This window comes from Mus musculus, chromosome 1 (assembly GCF_000001635.26).
Source record: "Mus musculus strain C57BL/6J chromosome 1, GRCm38.p6 C57BL/6J".
In the NCBI taxonomy this organism is placed as follows: domain Eukaryota; kingdom Metazoa; phylum Chordata; class Mammalia; order Rodentia; family Muridae; genus Mus; species Mus musculus.
Genome location: NC_000067.6, coordinates 168,202,896 through 168,225,365, shown reverse-complemented (window position 1 = coordinate 168,225,365; position 22,470 = coordinate 168,202,896). Strand labels below are relative to the sequence as shown.

Here is a 22,470-nt window from a genome sequence, read left to right as displayed (position 1 = left end):
AGTAATCTGATTGGTCTGCTTTTCCCGGGTCATCATTTGTCCTTCTCAGGAATACCTTTATTTATTTATTTATTTTTGGATTTATTTATTATTGTATGTAAGTACACTGTAGCTGTTTTCAGATATTCCAGAAGAGGACACCAGACCTCATTACGGATGGTTGTGAGCTACCAGGTGGTTGCTGGGATTTGAAACTCGGGACCTTTGGAAGAGCAGTCAGTGCTTTTACCCACTGAGCCATCTCACCAGCCCAGGAATTCCTTTCTTTTGTCTTTGCATTTGTGGGCCCTCAGTATCTGTCTAGGATAAAGTACTCACCCAGGGAATGATTTGTGTGCATGTATGTAACACACATGCATGTGGAGGCCGAAGCACCATCTTGGATGTCATTCCTCAGGAACGTTCCCTTCCTCTCTCTACTGTCTTCACCTTGGTGGTGGTGGTTGTTGTTGTTGTTGTTGTCATTGTTGTTGTTTTTAAGTCAGGCTCTTTAACTGTCAGGCTAGGCTCACCAGCCAGAAAACCTCTAGGGTCTCATCTGTCTCTACCTACCTTCCCAGGACTAAGATAACAAGAATGTGCCATCATGCCTGGCTCTACCCTCCTCCTCCTAATGTGGATCCTTAAGAATTGAACTAGGATCTTAATGCTAATAAGGCAAGCACTCTACCAACTTAGCAACCAACCTACCTCCAAAGGTGATTTTTTTTTCTTAGTTTAATGGGTAAACAAATTAAATGTATTTCATAAAAGAAGAGGCCCGTGAGCAAATTGCTATAAATTGCCTACATTGGGCACACCACAGTTCACCTAAGCTGGGCCCTCTCCTGTCTTCCGTTCCCAGCTTTCTTTCTGGAAGGCAGGGAATGCCAGTCCCCAAGAACCTGGCTGTGGCTTGGGTGTAAAGGGCACGGTCACCCCTGCAGAAGCAGTCATGATGCAGAAGGGACACAGTGTGGTGCTCTGTCCTCAATACTGGGACATGTGACCCGGTCATGCTTCTTGATGCAGAAACATTCTGTGAATTATTGTATCTCCCTCCCTTCCCTGAGAACCTCCCCCCACCCCCCAGTCCGCTTTCCTCTCTCTAACTTTGATCTTTGATTTCTAGGGAAATCATGGTTTCTTCTAAATCAGCATACTCTTCAAATGGATGAATCCTACCCATAGGGGTTTCTTCTCCTTTGTAAACTTAAATTAATTTGTAGTTGGAAGAAACACCCGAAAGGAACCACAGTGAATTTTATGCACCAAAACAAAGCCATAGAAGTGACTACAAAATTTTAAGCCCAATTTGAGCACGGGACAGTCTTTAACATATAAGGATCAAGCATCCCTTCTTTCATTGTGACGAATTAATGAGTCCACGAGCTCACCTTGTCTGTCCGTTTGTACGTGAGCTGTATGTAGCTTTGACATCTGGGCTATTGTTTAAGACTTGACTGGACAGCTGTGTTACATCTGTGGTCTTATATTTATGTACACTCCGAGTGCACTGTGTGTATTTGGGAAGTGAGGGAAGGAAGGAGAGAGGAGAAGGAGGTCTGCAAACCTCAGATAGTAGGCATCTTTTATTCTCCACATCAATGGAGAAAATGCTTAGCAATCAGAAAAAAAAATGTGGGGAAACCATTCTTTGATATTTACTTTAGCATCTCTGAAACAGTCCCAGGGATCCCTGTAAGAGTCATGAGATCAACAGCAGGGCTTCAATTCAGGGAGCCAAACTGAGTAGTGAGTCACAGGACACCTGCGCCTACCTCAGGCTTCTGGACCTAGAGGCCGGCCAAACACAGGACCATAGGGGTGGCCTGCAGAAAGGAAAGAGTTAAAGAAATACCTGCTTCTTGTTTTCTATGCACCATTGTCTATCTCGGATTTTTCTTGCATCCCTGCATCTTAACTTCTGGGCAACTCTCTGCTCTGCCACATGTGATGGTGATCCCAAGTTTAAAAACCAGAGCTTGCTATTCATTGCCTAAAGTAGTTGTTTCTAGGTCTGTCTCTGCATCTCAATTTCTTGGGATTCTGACTGGAACAGGAGGAAGAGTCACATACTCTGTGTGAATTCTTAAGGAATCTCAAGCTAGCTGGTTTATTTTCTAATGTTGCCCGTGGCTTGGGTACCCATTTAGAGGTCACTGTTAAAGATGAGGTGGTTCATAACATTTTAACTTCTCCGTAGGGAGGAATATATATATATGTGTGTGTGCCTACAAGCATTGTAAGATCCCTACACAAGGGCTAGGTGTTTCTTTCCTTGGAGCCTTCAAGGTTCCTTTCTCTGTACTATTTCTGAGGGCTCATGGGTCATCTTGGCAGAGAGGTGGTGACGAAGTTCTGGTTTGCAAAGTGGAAAGAGAGCCAGGAACTGGAAGATCATCACAGTGGGTGATGCTGACCCAAAAACCAAGGGGTAGTACCAGCTGGTCACCACCGTCCTTTACCAAGAAGAGCAGCATTCCATCTCTCTGTCTCCTGGCATTGAACGCAAATTCAAATTCACCTTTCGAAAGAACCGGTGGCCTCGCCATAACTTTTGGGAGTGTGGTGTGCAAGGTATTCTGTGAGTTCTCTGCTTCTCTTAGGACAGAAAAGGGGCAATTTTGAAACTGGAAATGTTAGCAGCTTTACTGGTGTAGGCTACTTTAGGAAGAACAGAAAGAATTTCTGTAAAAGACAGCATAGACCCCTGCCCCGGGAGCATCTTGATCAAGCTGAGAAAATCCCATCTGGAGGTGGATATGGTGGTGTGCACCCTGTAATCTCTGCCCTTGCGGGATGGGGGACGGAGGCAGGAGAATTAGGAGTTTACCATCTTTCCTCTGCATAGTGAGTTTGATGCCAGCCTACTTTACCTCAGGCCTTGTCCCAAAGCAGAAATTTTAGCTGATCTGGGAGGCTGACTCTAGACATAATGGGCATGGCCCAGTACTAGCTGCATCACCAAGCAGCAATGTAGAAACAGAAGCGAATTTGTCTTCTGAAATGGCAGTCTGTGTTTCAAACCAGAAAACTCACTCCCCTGCCCAAGTTTCCTGGCTACAGTGACGTCTTCTCCCAGATCTATAGGGGACTTCCTGCTTAAGCACAAGAGCTTGAGTTCACATTCCCAGTATGGACATGAAAACTGAGGTGTGACTGCACATCTCTGTACCCACAAGGTTATATAGATGGCATCAGGAGGACAGCTGTACCTTGATGGCTGTGAGGCTGGTTCCAGGTTCTTAAATGAATAAGACAGAGAGGGATAGAGCCAGTTGTCTGCATTTCTCCATGCAGGTACACACATGTATACCATACACACACACACACACCCAAAACACACGCCCCAAACACACACATAAACCTATCAAAAAAGCATATATATATCATGTGAGAGAGTGTGTGTGTGTGTGTGTGTGTGTGTGTATGTAAACAGGGACAGCTTGCTATTGGCTTGGCTCTCTTCCAGTCCAGAGAGGCTCATAAAGTGCCATCCCTAAGCCAGGCTGGGGTGGGGTCTAATGGAAAAGCTCTGGAACTTTTGAAGCCACTCTTATTATATGTTTGGGGAGATGTTGGCTCACTAGGTGAATGAGAAAACAAGACACTTCTTTGGGGGGAAATATGGTAGGAACGGAAGTAATTAAGGCCCAGTCTCAGCGAGGTGAATCTTTAAAGGGGAACAAAGCTAGCGCCTCGCCCGTCTCTCTGCCAGCCACTGATGTATTTTAGCCAGAGTCTGAAGATACAAACACACTTCAATGATGATCGTGATGCCACTGTACCTCCCCTCAGGGTGGGTGCTTCTAGTGTGAGTGTGGAGGGAGGGAGCTGTATCTCAGGGCGCAGAGGGAAGGACTGGGAGCTCTCCCTGAGTTTCCGATGTCACAAGTGTGCAAAAACAAGCAGAGGCAGCAACAACAGAAAAGCCATCTGAAAATCGGAGCCTAATCACGCCCATCTGCTGCGGCGCTGCTTCCCCTCGCTGCCTGCCAGGATGTCTGCTGCAGACGCTAAGTAGCACATTATTTTCGATAAGTTGCAATCATTTGCTTGAAATCTACTTCTCCTTTAAAATGTCCCCTGGAAACCAGAATCGGCGGCGTTTGAGAAGGCCTGTTCAGGATAGAGCGTAAATGCCTGTGCGCGCCTTCAGGATAAGTGCCACCCACTTGGCCAGCAGGTGTCCTTGTGTTCATGAGTCAGACACTTAGCTGTGTTGGGAGGAGAGGGAGAGGCATGTGGAGGAGAGCCCAGGAAGACAATGCTATCACAGTGGGCTGAGTCCCCAGGGAAAGGTACAGGTTCTGGAATAAGAAAGACAGCCGATGGATAGCCTACTGAGACCGAATCACCACTCTCTTCTAAAGGCAGGAAGCCAGCTCTCTTGGTCTCTATGAGATGTTTGTCTCTTTTAAGTAGAGACTAAACAAGGGAATGTGACAGGCATGCCTTGCAACCTAGAGCTCCCGTTTCCTAATGCCATGACCACATTCCATCCACCAACACCACCAGGATTCCTCAGCTCGAGTGTGTGTGTGTGTGTGTGTGTGTGTGTGTGTGTGTGTGTGTGTACCTATGTGTCTGTGTGTACCTGTGTGTCGTGATGAGATTCCAGACAGTCAGCTTACAGTGTTCCTAGCTGATCTTTGATCCTCAGTGACTGGGGGTTTCTGTAGAATGCTGGGAAGTTCTGAGACGCAGAAAAAGCCTCCTGTTTGTCTCTGTGCTGCTCTGTTCTGTCTCCTTCATATGGATGGTGAGGTAGCATAGTGACTTGTAGGCAGTGAAGTTTGGGGAGCAGGTGGCTTTTGAGATAGGTTAAGGGCTGTAGCCACTGTCTTCTTGAGATGATTGTCTTGGCATGACAGGTATATGCTGTGCTGCTTTAGAAAACAGAAAGTTAATGTGTATGTGCACAAACCCAGTGTGCTTAGCTGGGACAATGTGTGGATGTCATAACGAATGGTAGCTCCTCCTCCTTCTGTAAGTAGAGCAGCCTGGGGCCTCCCTCCCAGCCCTCTGCACCTGACCCCTTATGCAGGCAGCCTTGGCTCCAACCCTTATTTGACTGTTGGGTTGGGAAGCATCAGCTGTATACTTGTAGATAGGTTTCTAGCTCTTGGTCTAAAATGATGTTAGAACTTCTCCTCCCATTGCTACATCTCTTCTGTTTGCCTCTAGCTCTTTGGTCAGTTGAGTTTAACTTTCCATTGAGCATGGTGGGATCACATCTTCATCTTGGTGGGAGCAAGGCACGCTTAGCAGGTTTGTGTGCACTGCCTCCTCTCCCAGCCCCTGCATCCCTGGTCAAGGCCAATGACTCTTTTAGACCACTTAGTACACTACCCAGGTAAAATCTGCTTCCCAGGCCCACTCACCAAGATATCTGGCTTCTTCAACCTCCGCCAATGGCTTTGGGGGAATCCAGGAGAGGCCCCCTAGTGGCCCAGCCCCCTCTGTCTGTTTAGGAGAAACTCCTGTCAAGGCTTGGCTTTTGCTGTGATCTGCCCCTAAAATCCGCCTCGTCCTAATCTTCTGTAACTCCCTAACCACCATGAAATCGCTCTGCTTTCTAGAGTCCTATCCTCTTAACAGTTTGTATCAGCTTGAATTAATTAAGCTGCCAAAAGTAAACAAAGCTCTGGAAAATTCCAAAGTGTGGCTTAAACAAAACGCAGCTTTATTATTTTCTTATTCTCCAGAGGCGAGAGAGCCCGAGCTGATCTCCAAGTCCAACCCCTACTATGTCTCTTCTATGTAGCCTCCTCCGTGCGTCTTATAGTGCCGGGTCCATCTACTGGTGTGAGGAGACTGCTAGGGTGCAGTCACCAGAAGGAAAGGACAATGCCACAAGAAGGGTGTTTTCCCTTTTCAGGGAGTTCCCAAAGAGTCCCACCCCTCCTTCCTTTTACCTCTCATTGGTTGGGGCTCTGTCATGTGGTGTATGAGCTGGAGGGAGAGCTACAAAGTCGCCTTCTTCCAGACACTGGGGAAAAATCAAGTTGCCAAAGTTGAAACAAGCAGAGCAGGCCTTACCTGCATCCGTGTGCCAGGCAGATCAGGCCGTACTGTGACCTTCCGTCTGGTCCGTTTCAAGGTGGTCTCTTGTCCAGGTCCTATCGTCACAGTCACACATCCCCATGCATGTTAATGTGGTTGGCATGCACATTTACAAAGGATGCCCTCGGTGGGGATTGAAGTGATAATGGTTGTCATTGGTCCCAAGAAGTCCTTTCTCTTTGCTCTCTACAAGCAAAAATGTGCTCTTCGTTTCTTTCCTGCACTTTGGCTTCTGTTCTCTTACTCAGTGAGGTCACAGGTCTGATGGACAGGCAGAGACAGGTAGAAGTATACAGGCCAAGGGCAGATGGGATGAGGGCAGCTAGAGAGCAGCACCTGTGTCCAGATCCTGACACCAAGCCCTTGTCTGTCTGTCTGTCCTTGCTCTTCTCACCTCCTCATGGCTGCTACCTTCCGAGGTTTACATTTTCGTCTTGCTGGAGGGGGTGGGGGGGTGGGGCACTACTCGAGCAAGTGAGGAAATACCACAGCATGTGTGTTGTCTTCTACAAAGTAGGCAATTGATACACAGATTGTATTGATACACAAACTTTTGGGCTGGGAGATAGATAACTTGTAGAGTGCTTACTTAGCATGCAGGGGGCTCTAGGTACAACTTCTAGCCCCACAAAACAAGCAAGTGAGCAACTTAGTAATGATGACCCCGTTAAGAAAATTGCGGAGAGGCCAGCCTGGTCTACAGAGTGAGTTCCAGGACAACCAGGGCTATATAGAGAAACCCTGTCTCGAAAAAACAAAAACAAAACAAACAAACAAACAACAACAACAAAAAATGTTGGAGAAAAAAATATCCCTGCTACTCTTTAGTTTGTGAATATGGTCAGGAAAGTTTCCTTGGCTCCAGGCGGATATTTGTTATCCTAAGCATTGACATCCATAAGGTGAGACTGCACGTGCCACATCCCCAGCAATAGCAGCTGGTTTTAATGTTTTAAATATTGAGTTCCTCCATGCCCTAGCAGAGGAGGGCCGAATCTTACCCAAATTTAAAGCTGAAGCCTGCTTTCCTAAACCTCGGCATATGAATAGAGTCTTTGCTCTCTTCTAACTAGAATTTATGTATTTTTAATGGAACTTTGAAAGCAACCACTAAAGGGGAGACTTCCAGGCTAGCTTGTCTGACATAAGGTGAGGTTACTTCCGAGTTGAATGGTTCCCGAGGGTCTCCCAGCCTTTGGGCGTGGCGGAGGCATCCAGTGTGAGCCCTGGCTGGCTGGGAGGACACAGATGCTTCCTGGCTCTGGGAGAAAACCATATGGAGAGTGTATGTAAAAAGCAGACACACAAAACCTAGGCCTCGTCGGGAGGAGGAGATGGGTGGCTAGATACCTGTGGCAGCTCCTGCGGCCAGTTTAGACCAGTCTGCAAGTCTGAAGGCAACAGAGAAGCCATCTCAAAAGAAAAACTGATGGGTGGCACCCAAAGAGCGATACTCAAGGTGGCCCTCTCCTCCTCCTCCTCAGGTTAATAACACATAAGATTTTTAAAGCAGTGGGGACCTTACAGTGCTTAGGAGAATAGTAACACAGGAGCCTAAACGACAGGAAGGGGGAGAAAACCCAGATGCTTCATTGGAATGTATTTGATGCACTGAAGAATGAGTGGTTTGTGGGATATGATGTCATCACTGACCAGGCCTTGCTCAGAAGCACACGAGTTGTATGTGTATGTAGTTATATGTGTGTATCCGTGCCTTTGTATGTAGCGCACTCACTGGCTTATGCTGGTTCTTTCGTTGTTACAGATTTGTAACATACACGAACCAGACACCAGACTCTTAAGACGATCATTTCTAGTTCTTTACCAGCATACCAGCCTCCTGAAGGCAGTGTCTCACGCAGTGCAGGGGAGCCTCCTACTTGCTTTGTAGCTGAGGGTGATATTGAAGTTATGATCTTCCAGCCTTCACCTTAGGAGTGATGTAATAACAGGTCTGAGCCTCAGAGGAACCCTCCATGTACCAAACACTGGATTATACTTTAGTAAATAATAATCATGTGTTGGACCAGGTGATAATATGTCCTTAATTCTGGGAAGAGGTGAGTTCAAGGTCCTCCTGGTCTACAGAGTGAGTTCCAGGACAGCCAGGGCTATGTAGAGGGACTCTGTCTCAAAAGAAAAAAAAAACTGTCATCACCATCATCATCATAAATAACAATAATAACGTTATTTTATTTATAATCAGAATGGTGGCAAATTAATATTATCACTACTTATTTGTTGATGAGGAAAATGAAACTAAGAGGCAAAGTCACACAGTGAGAGTCTATAATGTGGGTTAGCATGGAGATATCCCCCTTCTATCTCAGTGTACTTTCTCATGGTTCCTCATGCCGTGTTATAGACCTGAGGGAAGAGAAGCCCGAATGTACACGTCTGTTCTCTTGGCTGTTAGAACTTGGTGGTGGGGTTGAGAAACGTATCATGCCCTAGCAAGAACCAGGCAATGCTCTGGGCATCTTATGGAGACTTTAATCCACAAAACCTTTTCAGTTTAAGGCAAGAGACCATCAAGAAACCCCTCCTGCTTTCAGTAGTGAGCTGGTGTAGAAGGTGCTGTTGTAGAAAGAAGCCTTCCTCTCCATGGGGTGTGCAGTATCCTCCAGCCACTGGCTCCACACTTCCCATGCTTCTTATGTATAACTAAGTAGGGATGCTTTCCCACGTCATGAGTTCCCATGTGCAGTCCAGGCCTTACACACCCTACCCTGGCCCTCTCCCGGGCCTCATTCCCTTTCCTCAGATGTCTTAAATACATGGATCTGAAGGCAGAGGCAGTATGAAGTCATGCCCCAACCCCCCGACTTCTGCAGCTTTTCTTGGGACAAAGGGGGTTTCCCGAGCCGCCATACAAGCTTTAGCTATTAAGATCTATAAGTCCGTCACTCAGACAGCCGGCACCCATCCAGAAATGCAGGCGCCTGTTGCCCAGTGCATTCACTTTCTCTCTGCCAGCTGGCCCGGGGAGACTCGGTGTGCCAAGCAGGGAACGTGTGAATAGGATCCATCCATGCCCGCACATCCCCTGAGAAGTACAAGCCCTGTGACCAGAAGGGCCGAAAGCTAGCCCAGAGAAAAGAAGAACTTGCTGTGTCTCTAAAGAAAAATCCCTAAACAGAAATGCTCAAAATAGTAAAACCATCCCAAGAGTGTCCTGTGTTTTTGTTGTCATCCCCTGCCTTAGAAACTTCACCCACAGCTCCACGTGCTGTGGCTCTGAGCCAAGTGGGAAGAAATGACTGCACTTTCCAGGTCCTGGCTAGAGCGCCCTTTGAAAAATCAGTGCGGCCTTGATACCTTAAGAAACACTCCATAAAGATGCTTGCACTGAAATCCTTAAAGATCTTACTGTCTCGTTGCTGGAAGGAAGTTTACAAGTCCCTTTCTGATATCATATGCTGTTTATGCATACCTGATTGCTAATAAGCCAAGAAAAATATTGGAAGGATTGAAAGATATCTTGTCTTCACACCAAGTGGTATCACTTTAGGAGGCTTTTGACCCTGAACGAAGCCCTGTGTGATTCTAAGGGGACAATACTGAGTATCAGAGTGAGTCCCAGATTTATAGATTCTGTGCACTGGAACCCTCTGAAGAGGCCATTCTAGGCCAGCAGCCAGGAAGATTCCCGCTTGGTCCTCTAAGGTCTGAGTTCCGTCAGTACTGGGCTCTCTGGAGCCTATCCATCAACCGTTGTCTGGCAGCTGCCTGTAATGCTGGATTGTGAAACTGGGGGAATCAAATGGTTAATCATTTCCATTTACTTGATAGACGACTCTTTAAAATAACTCACCCAGACAGCTTTTCCATCAAAGACGGAAGAGGCTTGAGCACTTCGGGGGAAGAGCGCCTATAAGTACAACCCCAAGCTTCAGGCTACTAAGGAATGGAAGATGTGGGTCCCGACACTGTTTAGAAGAATCAGTTCATAGCACAGTCATTTTCCAGCTGGAGAAGTGTCCACCGGTTTGTGGATGGTTATGCCTGTAAGGAAATGACAGAACCTGAAAGGTCGGGGTGGAGGAGTAAGGGGTTGGGAAGGGGGGAGGTGTTCTACAAAGCTTAAAGCAGTTTGGTGTACTCTTAGGCCTCGGGGGAACCCTTCACAGATACCAGTCCTGTGCTTGGGTGACTCTCCCTCACACAGAGAGCCATTGCCTTAATGTCAGCATAGCATTGCTTGTTTAGAATGGCCACATATGAAAGGCAGATCTGAGTTTTGGGAAATGGGCACTGGAAGAGACGGGAGAGCAAACGTGTTCTCTCTGTACAACTTACAACCGGAGGGTGGGGCACGTGTCAGGAACCAGCTGTGGCAGGACACAGATGCCTAAGACGCCATAGTTCTACATCCTACTTGGCTGCTGTGCACAAGAGCGCTGAAAAGACCCGAAGAGGTGCATAATACATGATCCGGGAGATCATGGGAGATCACCATGTCACCACTGGCTTCCAGGAGCTCTCGATCTTGGTGGCAGGAGCCTGCCTTGTTTTAGCCAAGTTTCTGTACCTTTATAATCTGTAAGTGTGCTAGCAGAGCGTGTGCTTTCTGTCATCAGGTGACACAATTCAATGTGCACAAAGGGTCCCAGCGGATGAATGGTTTCACTTTCTAGAAGTACAAGGGCAGGTTACTTCTTTCTCCACTGGCTTCAGAGCTCTGCCTGGCTTGGGCTTGGCACCTTCTTCTGCCTTGGTACCTTGAAACCATGAAGAGACTTCCTCAAGCCTTCCCTAAGTCTTATGTCCCTTCTCCAACCATCTCTTTATCTTGCTCAGCTGAGCGAGTCTCAAGCTTCACTCCATAGCCTGAAACAATGCCTTCTGCTAATATGCCCTCCTCCCTGTCTGCCCACATTTGGGAATCTCAAATCGGAGTAGATCCCAATTCCCCAGCTCCATGGAGATGTTGGTAGCTATGGGACCCTTCTTTAAACAAGTCCTCGGTGGGGAGAGAGTGCCCTCTAGTGGGCATCAGCCAGGAGCGACTCTGGAGCTGTGTTGCTCAGCCAAGGACAAAACAATCCTTTGCACAGACCTCCCACTGGCTCTCTTGAATGTGCCTTTGGGTTTGGTTTGTTTTTCTCCTTGTGTGAAGAAAATAAATAAAGAATGAACAGCAGGAGGCCAGTTGTGAGGGCTGCTCCAATCAGGCTGTGACAGTCTCCTTATCGCTGGAGTTTTAGCACCGGATTAACCCTAGGGCAAGTGATAGCAGCTGATGTGACTTCAGGTGTTTTCTGAAGGCTGTGACAACCTCTGTATAAATCACTTACCTGTCGTGACTGGTCTCTGTCGTGATTGGAATGGGAGGCAGTGATTTGTGAGTAGGAAACCCCTTTAAGAATTATTAGCTAACAAGGATAAATATCTTGGTGTTATGTACAGCCAGTGGGGCTGTTGGGACCCTGTATGACCAGCATGCACAGGCAAGGGGACTCTTAAAGCTCAGTTTCAGGGAAAGCTGTTGGGCAGGAGAGGGAAAGGAAGGAGGGAGGGGGTGCTGGGCACCCATCAGGGAGGCGGGAACCTGATCATATGTGATGGCTGCAGGATTAGGTAACAGCTCGGCTGGTTGAAATTGGATCTTGGAGGACGAGTGTTAACATCTCTGGTGTCCCAGTGAAAGGTTCATTTGAGTCTTGCATGGTGCTAGAGAGATAAAAAGGAGCTTTTAAATAAGCATTTTGTATCCAGCTCACCAGAGTACTGACTTCAAGCCATAAATAGGAAGTGTCACTTCTGTTAGCCGTATCGCTTATTTCTTTAAAGCTGGCGGCATTTTTTTTTTAACTGACTAGCTGAACAATTTCCGGGTCAGTGAATCCAAATACCTCAGTTTGTTTGTTTTGTTGTTGTTGTTGTTGTACTAGTATCTTGAAATCTTGTCCTGGGAAGAAATACAGACCTGCAAGATTCTCTGCCTTTTTCAAACACACACGTGCACCCCAAGACCATCAGAGCAATCACCTCCTATGTACTATAGCACAACAAAGTGCTCCCCTATTTGTGCCTACTTCTTGCACATTGTCCAGTGTAGTTTACTTTCATGAGTAGAGTATAATTGAAATGGTGCAATGTGTGTGTGGACGGAGGACGGTTCTTCTGGGTTTCTTCTTCTTCTTCTTCTTCTTCTTCTTCTTCTTCTTCTTCTTCTTCTTCTTCTTCTTCTTCTTCTTCTTCTTCTTCTTTTCATTCTCTTATTTTCAAATCTCTGGTAGAACCTTTCTTTACATGTCTGTAAAGCAATTGTGATGAGTCTTGGCAAACCCAATCTCCTCTGAATGAGTATTCAATTAGAGCATTTACCATGTAAAAATTAAGCTCCTTTATTGTTGCCCACCCCACTTCTACCTGGGTAAATCTTTACCCACCCAGGAATCAGTGCATCCCAATGCACTGTCCGTGGAAACTTGCAGTCTGGGTAGGCAAGGACTGTTATACAATAGGCCACTACTGTCCTCTGCATTGCTCCTGCAGCACCCTGAGGGAGTTCCCTGCCTTATTGAAAATATCAAAAAAAAAAAAATCAAGGATAAGCACACTCTTCATTAGGTTGAGGAGAGTTGATAAAGAGGAACTTGGTTGTTTAAAAGCACCGAGGCACAGGCCTGACTGAAACCCAGAGAGGTAGAAAGAAAGAAATATCAGCCATATGGGAACCAGCAGTATGAACCTGTTCATGGTCACTTGCCTGAGTACCAGTCAGTCTATCTTTCTTCTTCCTCACAATTGCTTTTGCTGCATCTGGGAGTTTAGGAGGCCATCTTTGGCACCTGCTCTGTCGGAGGAGAGGAATACCTGACATTGCTTTGGGCAGGCATTGCCTGGGCGGGCAGCCGCCTACTGATGGGTAACATGTTCTTTTTGAATGTGCTGTCGTGGATGAGAAAGGATGATGGATATCTATCATCATGCCTTAGTGGCGGGCCATGTGCAAGGACCATAGGCTGCAGAGTCACCAGGAGACATCTTTGGTCGCATTACTGTCTTATTAAGCATCATGGGATTTTTTTTTTAATCCCAGGGAGTTTGATTTGGTTTCTTCTAAAGAAAGTACATTGGCTCTCTGAGTCAGAAGACTGGATTTAGAGACTGGTATAGTGAGACATATATTTATAATCCTAGCATACAGTAGAGGCCAAGTAGGGGTTTTATGAGCTTGAGGCCAGCATGGATGTGTATAGTAAGACCTTGTTGAATGAACAAATGAATGAATGAGGATTCAAATATCACCTCAGAATGGTATTAGATTGATCATCTTAAATAATCAATCTAAAACAACGTATTTCTAATAGCTCAGAGGTAATTTCTTTTTTAAAATTTGTGAAGGGCTCATAAATATCTTTTTGATAAAGTGATTAAAATTCACCAAGCAAAGAGTCACACCTATAAACCCTACAAGTGATACCTTCATACCTACCTACCTTGGATGTGATGACAGCCAGATTTAGAGACCCAATGTGTGGAAGGTTAGATGCTCAGTGTCTTCAGAGCCTGGCATGTAGGTCATGCAGGAAGTAGTGTTCCCATCTAGTCCCTATCGTAAGGAGCCTTTGTTGGTGTTGAGTTTGTCAGAGGATTTTGTAGATCTCAGTAAAAATGTGCATCATACAGAAGAGCATGGCTCTGTTGTTCATAGTCACTCCAAGGGCTGTTTCTATAGAAAGTTCTGAGCCTACCAAAATAAGATTTCATTGAGGGGGATCCTCCAAGTACATCAGCACAATTACTTCACCTTATAGTTATCCCCACTGTATCAACTCAATTTGTACGTGGAAAAACTTTGGTGTGAAAGGGAAAATCTAATAGCTACCGAGGTGTCATGGTGTGTGTGTAGATAGCTTTCTTTTCTTGTCTACGTCTTCCCTTCCTTCTTTCCTTTCTATCTTCATCAAGCAGTACCCTTGATAACCTTTGCTGCCAACTTTTGACATTCCTCCTGTGTTGGAAGAAAGCCACGATGTAGTTTTTCTTCTGGACCAGGAACTAGAGTTTCCTTCAGAATGAAGTGACAAAGATGCTATCTGTTGGGAGCCAGGAGCATATGGGCACAGCCAGCAGTGATACTGGCATTACCTGAGAAGGTTTGGCCTTATCTCCACGTCCTCTTATGTTGGGCTCATCCCTATCTTCCCCATCACAGCCCCTGGAGTAGGGAGGGCTGCCTAGGAGGCAGTTAGCTCTGGTCCGTTCTCTTGGTACCCTCAACAGGTCTTGACTCTCAAAGTTCTTGTTCATCCACTAGGATCTAGATCCCATCTCTTCCATCATTGTCCTTCCCTCCTCTTCTGTTCTCAGAATTCTCTCCTTTTTTGTTGTTTGTTTGTGATTTCCAACATTGAAAATGTTCTTCTTGTTCTCTTTCAACAAAAACTTGGTGGCTGATGACATAACTGGATTTAGCTGAGTGGTTTGTTTATCGTAAGGCAGGTTGTGTGCAAGGGGGACAGAAGCATCTTTCTTGTTAGCTGGTCTGCATAATCACTTTATTTCTTTCAGTTCAAGTCACCCCCACCCACAAAGTTGTGATGCTTCGCTAAAAAGTACCCTGGTTTTGATCTGAAACTCTTTTCAACCAGAACCCAGGGTTTGGTGAATCTAGCAAAACATCTTCTTACAAAGACCACACCCTTGCTCTGCACAAACACCACACCCTTGCTCTGCACAAAGACCACACCCTTGCTCTGCACAAAGACCACGCCCTTGCTCTGCACAAAGACCACGCCCTTGCTCTGCACAGAACAGAGCGCTTAGCCTAGATGGATGGAGCTTGGATTTGAAACCAGCGCATCCCTTCACTGGGGTCATTTTGTCTTTGTATTTTTCTAGACTATTCTTTCAGCTAGTTCAGGGAAAAGCTCTCAAGATTTAATTCCATGGACTGGGTTTACCTTGCTGAAGTTTTTTTGGAAATGACAATACAAGTTAATTCAATATTACAAAGAAAGTTAACAGAGTAAAAGCCACAAACAGAAACCTAAAGGAAGAAATAAAGAAATGCTTTTTTGTTTGAAGCCTGGCAGTTTGAAGATTAAAGTGAAAAAAAAATCACATTCTCTTATAATTAATGTTTGTAGTCTAACATTGCTTGTAGTAAAACACATATAATGAGAATTTTGTTGATTTTGTAGTGTGCAGGTTAGTGGCATTAACTAAATGTACATGGTTGTATGACTGTTACCGTCATCCATCTCTTTAGGAGATGGTAGATGGGTAGAGACAAGGCCTCAGATGGCCCAGGCTGGCATATAACACACATTCTTGTGAGCAAACACATACACACACTCACACACATGTACCAACACATGGACACAGTGATGACCTTGAACTCCTGACCCTCCTAGATTCACTAAGTCCTGAGATTATAGGTGTGACCCACACCTTACATCTTCCCCAAGAGAAACACCACGCATGACACACTAACTCCCCATGCCCTTCTCCTGGTCCCAGCCCACTGTTCTCCTATTCTGGGTACTTCATATAAGTAGTTTCTTTCGAGCAAAGCAGGTGTCTCCTTCCATATTCCCATCCTCTCAGTTGGTGGCCTGCCTGTCCTCTGTTCTCCACATGCCAGATGACACTTGATCTGGAAGCTGGCTTGATTGAGAGACGCAGTTGGGTTCTTGTATTTTGTGTTTGGTAAATGATTCTCCTGAGTTGCTGCTGCTAATGTTTTTCCCCTTTGTCTTTCTCTGTAGTTTTGAGTATTCGGGGAGCCCAAGAAGAGGAGCCCACAGACCCCCAGCTCATGCGACTGGACAACATGCTGCTAGCAGAAGGGGTGGCGGGGCCTGAGAAGGGCGGAGGCTCGGCAGCGGCGGCGGCGGCAGCGGCAGCTTCTGGGGGTGCAGGTTCAGACAACTCAGTGGAGCATTCCGACTACAGAGCCAAACTCTCACAGATCAGACAAATCTACCACACAGAGCTGGAGAAGTATGAGCAGGTAACCTCACCCCTACAGACTGGGCATCATGGTGGCCATTGGCCAAGGAAGGGCAGCACAAACCACACCCTCCCAGCCTGAGGACTTGAGTTGTTTGGGCCTTCCCCATAGGTCCGGGCTTATCTGCTTAGAGTCATGAGTCCCTTCAAGACCCTGGCCTCAACTATTGAAAGCCTAGGCCTTACATGGGGCAAGATACTAAAAAACATAACATTGTAAATGATGACTATAAGAAATGTGAATAGTCAATGTAAGGAATATGCTGTGCTGAGGACTCTAGAACATTTGTAGAATGTAGAATGCATTTGGGCTCTCCCTAGAGCACACAGACCATTGTCAGAGTTGCAACCTGATTGCAGGCATTGCTGGCTTTCCTCGGCTGCTGCTCGCTGTTTAGTTAAAGAGCAGTATTCTTCTGTTGCTCAGAGAATTCCATGGGACACTTGAACCTGACCTTTCCATGCTGGGATATGTGGTATGATGTACAGTTCTCCACAAAGATAACAGGTCATCTCAAGAGATACTCTAGGGCCACACCATTCTCAAGGAGATATTCTAGGGCCACACCATCCTCAAGTCCAGGCCTAGCATTCTTCTGATAATGTCCTAAACCTGCTTACAATACTCCAAAGGAGCAGGTATTTGATAGAAAACTGTAGAGTTATGAAGGGTCATAAGTCCTCTGGAAATAATAGAATTGCTTTAAGACACAAAGCAGCGTAAAAAAAAAAATGAGATGCCATATTGTAACAGAGCTACCCCTGTTAGGGAAAGCCCCACCTTTCCCCATACACTTGGGCTTCTATATCAGTGCCATTTCTCCAGCCATCGTGACCAGTAGTGCTCTATCGGGAGTCCTTTAACACCCAGCTCTTCTCCATTTATTTAACCGACAGATATATTCATCGTCACCGCTGAATTCGAAGATGAACTCGGGTTCTATAAGAATGTCTTTTCCTTGAATTAGATTTTCTTTTACTATTTTTTGTGGGCCAAAAAAGAAAAGGGAGGAAAAAAAAAGCAGTCTACTTATGACTGCCTAGGTAGCCGGCAAATGTGAATGTAATAGAAAATTTAAATTTTAAAATAGAAATGGGCATTTTAAAATTTAAAGTGGAGAAAGTTTCATGGTTGTACTCCTGTCCACCTTTGGAATGGATACCCACAGAATCCACTCGCTTACACAGGAGGAAATGCTGTGCCTCCTTAAGTTAGGCACAGTGAAATCCAACCGTCAGACAAGGTATAGTGGGAACTGAAGGAAGGAAAACAATGTCAACATGTTAAGAACTGTGAGGACATTACCCTGTATGTTCTTGGAAAAGAACACGTGTCCCTGACACACTCTTGGCTTCTGGAGATGTGTCTCAGGAGAGTCTGGGATAAGTTGGCCTGCCTACTAATGGTGTTTTCCCCACCTGGATAATCCAAACCAGGACTCAGTTCTAACTCAGCGGGGCGACTGTAGACGATGCGTGGACAGACTTTTCTTATAAAGATGTCTGGGTGGCCTCTTGGTTTATCCCCTCTGCAATACTCTCACTTCACCTTCTCCAGGAAGCATGGCCTCCTCCCAGCAACCTGCCTAGACCTGACATCTCGGGTCATTCATGCCAGCTAAGCAAACCATGAAAGAACCTTAGAATCAATGCAGCTTTCTCGAATCATGCAACTGAAGTGCATGCTGGGCTTGGAGGTGCTGAAAGATGGCTTCATTGTTAGTTTGAGATGTAGATAGGACAGAACTGATTTCTCCATTGAAGCTCCCTTCTTCCTCTCCCTCTCCCATCTCCATGGAAAATTTGACCTCTCAGGCAGTAGTAGCCTATTTCAGTAACATACTCACTAGTGCAAAAGTCTGGACCAGGATGCTGAGGTCGCACATCCAGTGAGGAATAGAGGTTGACATAGAGTCCTGTTGTGACCCTTAGGCCAAGCAGTCTTGTTGAAACAAGGCCTGCCTCCATTTAGTAAATGTAAGGTGGGGACACGGGTCAACACTGACTAAGAAGCATGCCCTCTTATCTCTTTGGGTTGGGCTACTGACATCAACCTAGTGATAAAAGTGCTCTCTCTAGAAATTTCTCATAGATTCCTGCCTATCCTAAATCATAAAGATGTTGGACATGAAGAACTTAGGAGAAACCCCACGAGTACAGAGCAGATTATGCAAATGTAGCAGTGGCTGACTTGTCTCGTGTATTTATTAGATTTGGGGAGTAAAGCGTCACATCTCCTTATTTATGTGGACAGTTTTGGGGGTAAGAAGTGAACTCTGCTTATCGCATTCTGGATGCTTAATAATTTACTAAAATTAGTTTGTTAATTACAATAAATAGCAGCTTGCACGGCGATGGCACTGTTAACCTTTTAGCTGGCGTGTGTGAGAGATCCATCTTCCTCATTCTTCTGCAGCAGTTTCTCATGGGGGCTTTGTTAAAAGTAGGGAACCTCGGTCAAGTAAAATGTCATCCTCCATGTTAGTAGTTGTCACTGTCAATTCTGCTACCTTTGTTTCGTTCTTTGTATATTGATAACAGATAACCACACGATAATTAACTTCTAACTTTATCCCTCATCCCCAGCCCTCCAAATAGACCCACCCGAACAAGCTACTATTTTATCCCAAGGTTATTAAATAAAGAAACTTCTAGAAACCATCATTACTATTAAATGACATTAATAAGACACTTCTGTAGCAGACGATGTTGGTGGCTAAGGGAGTGAAGAGCTAACATATTCGTACAAACTCCTTTGAGGAGTTTGTCAGCTTTTGAAAACGATGCCACTGGAGCATTAACTGAGCTAAATCTCCAGTGCTAACCTGAGGTAGGGTAACTCAGTTCACAGCAAAGGGAGCTCTGGGATTCCCACTTATCTTGTGAATAAGACTGGTGCCACATTTCAGTCCGAAGGAGTCAGGAAGAAGATGAGTTGAGGTGCAAGATGTCGGCCAAAATCTAGAACCTTGTGAGGTCCCTGATGTGGGCTTCTCTTTAGTTTGCTGTGTTTCCAGCTACCCCTGGGGAGCTTCTTTGTAGAAGCTCTGCTCCACAAGGCAGCTCGAGCTCTCCATCATGGTTCCCTTAGTTGTCCACAGCAAAGACCATTGGACCTTGAGGAATCTATTATGTTTTATCCTCAAATACAAAACTTACTGGTACAGTCTGAGCAGTTGAGTGAACAGAAGCAGCCAAGCTTCTAGCACTGTCACGGCGGGGAGCTGAGGGGTTGCGGGAGGCAGTTCAGGTCCTAGAAGAATCAGGATCATTTTGCCCTGTCCATCTAAGGCAGGCTTAGAGATCTTGAACCTCGGTTTTGTGTTCTCCCAGCTGCTTAGCAGCTGCTTTGCTCCACCTCAGCAGTGGGTGGAAGGACTCCACTGTCTGCTCATTGCAGAGCAGAAAAGGCTCTGGAATAAAATGCCCTGACTAAACACCAGACATTGTGAGTATTTTGATTCACTGTAATGGAACACCTTATTATTAGCCAAGCACTGTGGCTTTCCAGCCGAGAGCTGGTAAATTTGACAACCCCTCCTAGCCTGCAGCTCCTGCCCCCTGACAGTCCCCTAGAGGTAGGGATGCTGCAGCCCCGCAGATTGCTTTGTTCCCTCAGAAAGATGGCTGTGGGCTTGCTATGAGCCTAGCCCTCTCTACTCTATGTCATGAGGGCCTCAGAATCCCTGCTAGCTCACTGCCAGATTTCACTTCCACTTCTTTATGATACAGTTCCAGAGCCTAGGTTTGGCTTGGGAATAAGACTGTAACAGATCCATGCCCCTTTAACACTTTTCTGAATGGAGAATACTATGTAGACCCATCTGTGGCTCTTTCTTCAGCATATTCCTGCAGAGTGGAAAAGGAGACATTTATTGTCATATTTGTCTTACCAAGACTGAAATGAAGTCTGCAGATGTTTACTCTGGTCGGGATAGTATGGTGGATTTCTAAGTCACCTCTATATTTATTTACTTTATTTTATGTATAACTGTTTTGCCTGAATGTTTCTAAGTATAGCACATGTGTGCACTGCTCAAGGAGGCCAGAAAAATGCATCAGATCACCTAGAGCTAGAGCTACAGATGGTTGTGATCTGCTATGTGGGTGCGGAGAACAAAACCCATGTCCTCTGCAAGAAATCCTGCATGCGTTAAATGTGGTTAACTTTGGAGCCATCTCTTCAAGCCCTAGGGTATCTTGTATGTTATGAAGCCATAATGAAGACAAGCATTGGTCGGCCCATATTAGCATTGCACACATAGTAATTCTGCAGATCTCTGCTGTGCCTTCTTACATAGCATGTCATCATCTCCAGTTTACAAAGGGAAAAGAAACACAGTACATTAAAGAACCTTCGTCAAATGCCACTACTGCCAAAGTCTACAGGCAGGGACCCAGGCAGCCTGTCACTCATCCCACTTCCTGGTCCACACAAGAGATCTTCTTTACATTTAGGTCCCTCTGTACAAGATCATGAGTACCGTTTAGTGTGTTAGAGGGTTCAAGAAGAATTAAATCTCTCGGATAAATAAAATGTGCCTTTTGGTAATGCAAGAATTCATATCAATGTTCACAGGAGCAGGGTTCAAAGCAGGGTTTCCACTGTGGCGTTCAGATGTTCTTTTGGTCATCCAAACTCAAAGGATTCTTCAATAAATAGTCTGTGAGCTCCTGTTATCACTGCTGCATTGTTGACACATACAAAGAGCTTTATGCTATTAAAAAAAAAGCGATGCAATAATGTCAATGATAAGCAAGTTTCTGCTCTTTGTATTAAATTCAGAGTCCTTTGAGTCCTAAGTATGAAGTTCTCAAAGTACCATCTTGCTCTTTTCATTACAAATCTAATACAGTCTTATAGCAGTGTTGTGAGTTAATCTGTGAATAGATATTGTATTGAGTGTTCACCTAACGAAATTAGACCACAGATGTTAAGTATTAATAACTGAAAGAGAGGGTAGTGGTTTCCCACAGAGTGAGTTCAGGCTTTGAATTTCCAAGCCCATAACGATAGGAAGCTTTTGGGTCTCATTTTAGCCCTTTCATGCCTCCTGTATACCTTTGGAAAAATCCCCTTTTCCCTTTGGAGCATGGTTTTCCCAACTGGAAAAGAAAGAAGTAGAGATGGTAGATTTCTACTTTGACTTCCATGACTAGCTGATAGTATGCTCCTACAAGAGTGCTTTGTGAACCCTCTAAGTCACACTGGATGCTCTTTTTTATAAGGTTTATGAGGGTATACCCTCTGTTATAGACAAGGCACAAAAGGGCTTCTTTAGATAAAACTCAAAGCCAAGTAGTGAGAAATCTCCGGGAAGAGCTACAGAGCTTTTTATTTTTGGATTCCACTTAAACTCTTTTGGCTGTTTATGTATCTCAAAATTGAATATTTGGAAGTCCTACCATATCAGGAATAATGAGAAAGACAGAGAAAGCTCGTAATGTATTTGACCCCAAGTCACTCTGCTCTTAACATATGGGCAAAAGGCAGGGATGGATGTTAAGTAGCTCCCCTTTCAATGTCATAAAGTCACAAGGGAAAAGAGTGATGTTAAAATGATCCAGAATTTTATTTTCTGTTAAGCACTTGAAGCCAGTGCCAAACTGTAGAGCTCGAGTCACTGGAGAGAAAAGGATTTTCTACACTATCATTTATTCTAGTTATCACACTTGACAAAATATCATAAAGCCTTCTAGTTTTCTTCACTTACACCAGCGTCTAGAAAAAGCATCCCGGGCCCCATATTGTGGACTCTGTTTGCCAAGCCAGATATTTCAGTTCACCCCATGTTTACCGTGTTACCACTGCAGGCATGCAATGAATTCACCACCCACGTGATGAACCTCCTTCGAGAGCAAAGCCGGACCAGGCCCATCTCTCCGAAGGAGATCGAGCGGATGGTGAGCATCATCCACCGCAAGTTCAGCTCCATCCAGATGCAGCTGAAACAGAGCACGTGCGAGGCCGTCATGATCCTGCGCTCCCGGTTCCTGGATGCGAGGTGAGTCCTACGTGTTGTCGTCTAGAAAGGCTGTCAGGTCCTTTAAAGAGACTCCAGCAGGCTCTGGGTTCATGGATTGGCTCTCTCCAAAGCTTCAATTCTTCTGCATTGAATGCTGTGCCATACACTAGCTTGTGTGAAGGTCTAAGGTCCGAGAAACACAGACTAGGAGACAGGATAGCCTGTTGGTTTCATGTAGTGCTGATAGAATCCATGGTTGCAGGAGATAATGTTTATTTCTGCTGTTCCTCTGGGTGAGCAGCATAGGTGACAGGGAGCGGCCTGGAAGGGGGGTTGTTGTTGTTATTGTTACACCGCACTGTTTCCTTGTCTTACAGGGACATATCATAACGAAGTACTCACTGCCACTCTATTAGCACACCATAGTGACAGTTTTCCTCCAAGAAGGCTTCTAACTGTGTGAAAGCCAGGATCTTTCCCATACCGTAGA

The 22,470-nt window shown here is 45.5% G+C and overlaps 1 protein-coding gene across 6 annotated transcripts in view; it reads left to right on the top strand.

The window, feature by feature from the left end:
- The window catches only part of Pbx1 (pre B cell leukemia homeobox 1), a 313,002-nt gene that overhangs the window by 207,000 nt on the left and 83,532 nt on the right, over positions 1-22,470 (top strand). For all 6 annotated transcript variants that reach the window (NM_008783.3, XM_006496700.3, NM_001291509.1 and 3 more), the window contains exons 3-4: positions 15,771-16,015; positions 21,829-22,019. In NM_008783.3, the coding sequence (NP_032809.1) occupies positions 15,771-16,015; positions 21,829-22,019 (436 nt within the window). The remainder of the gene's footprint in view (positions 1-15,770; positions 16,016-21,828; positions 22,020-22,470) is intronic.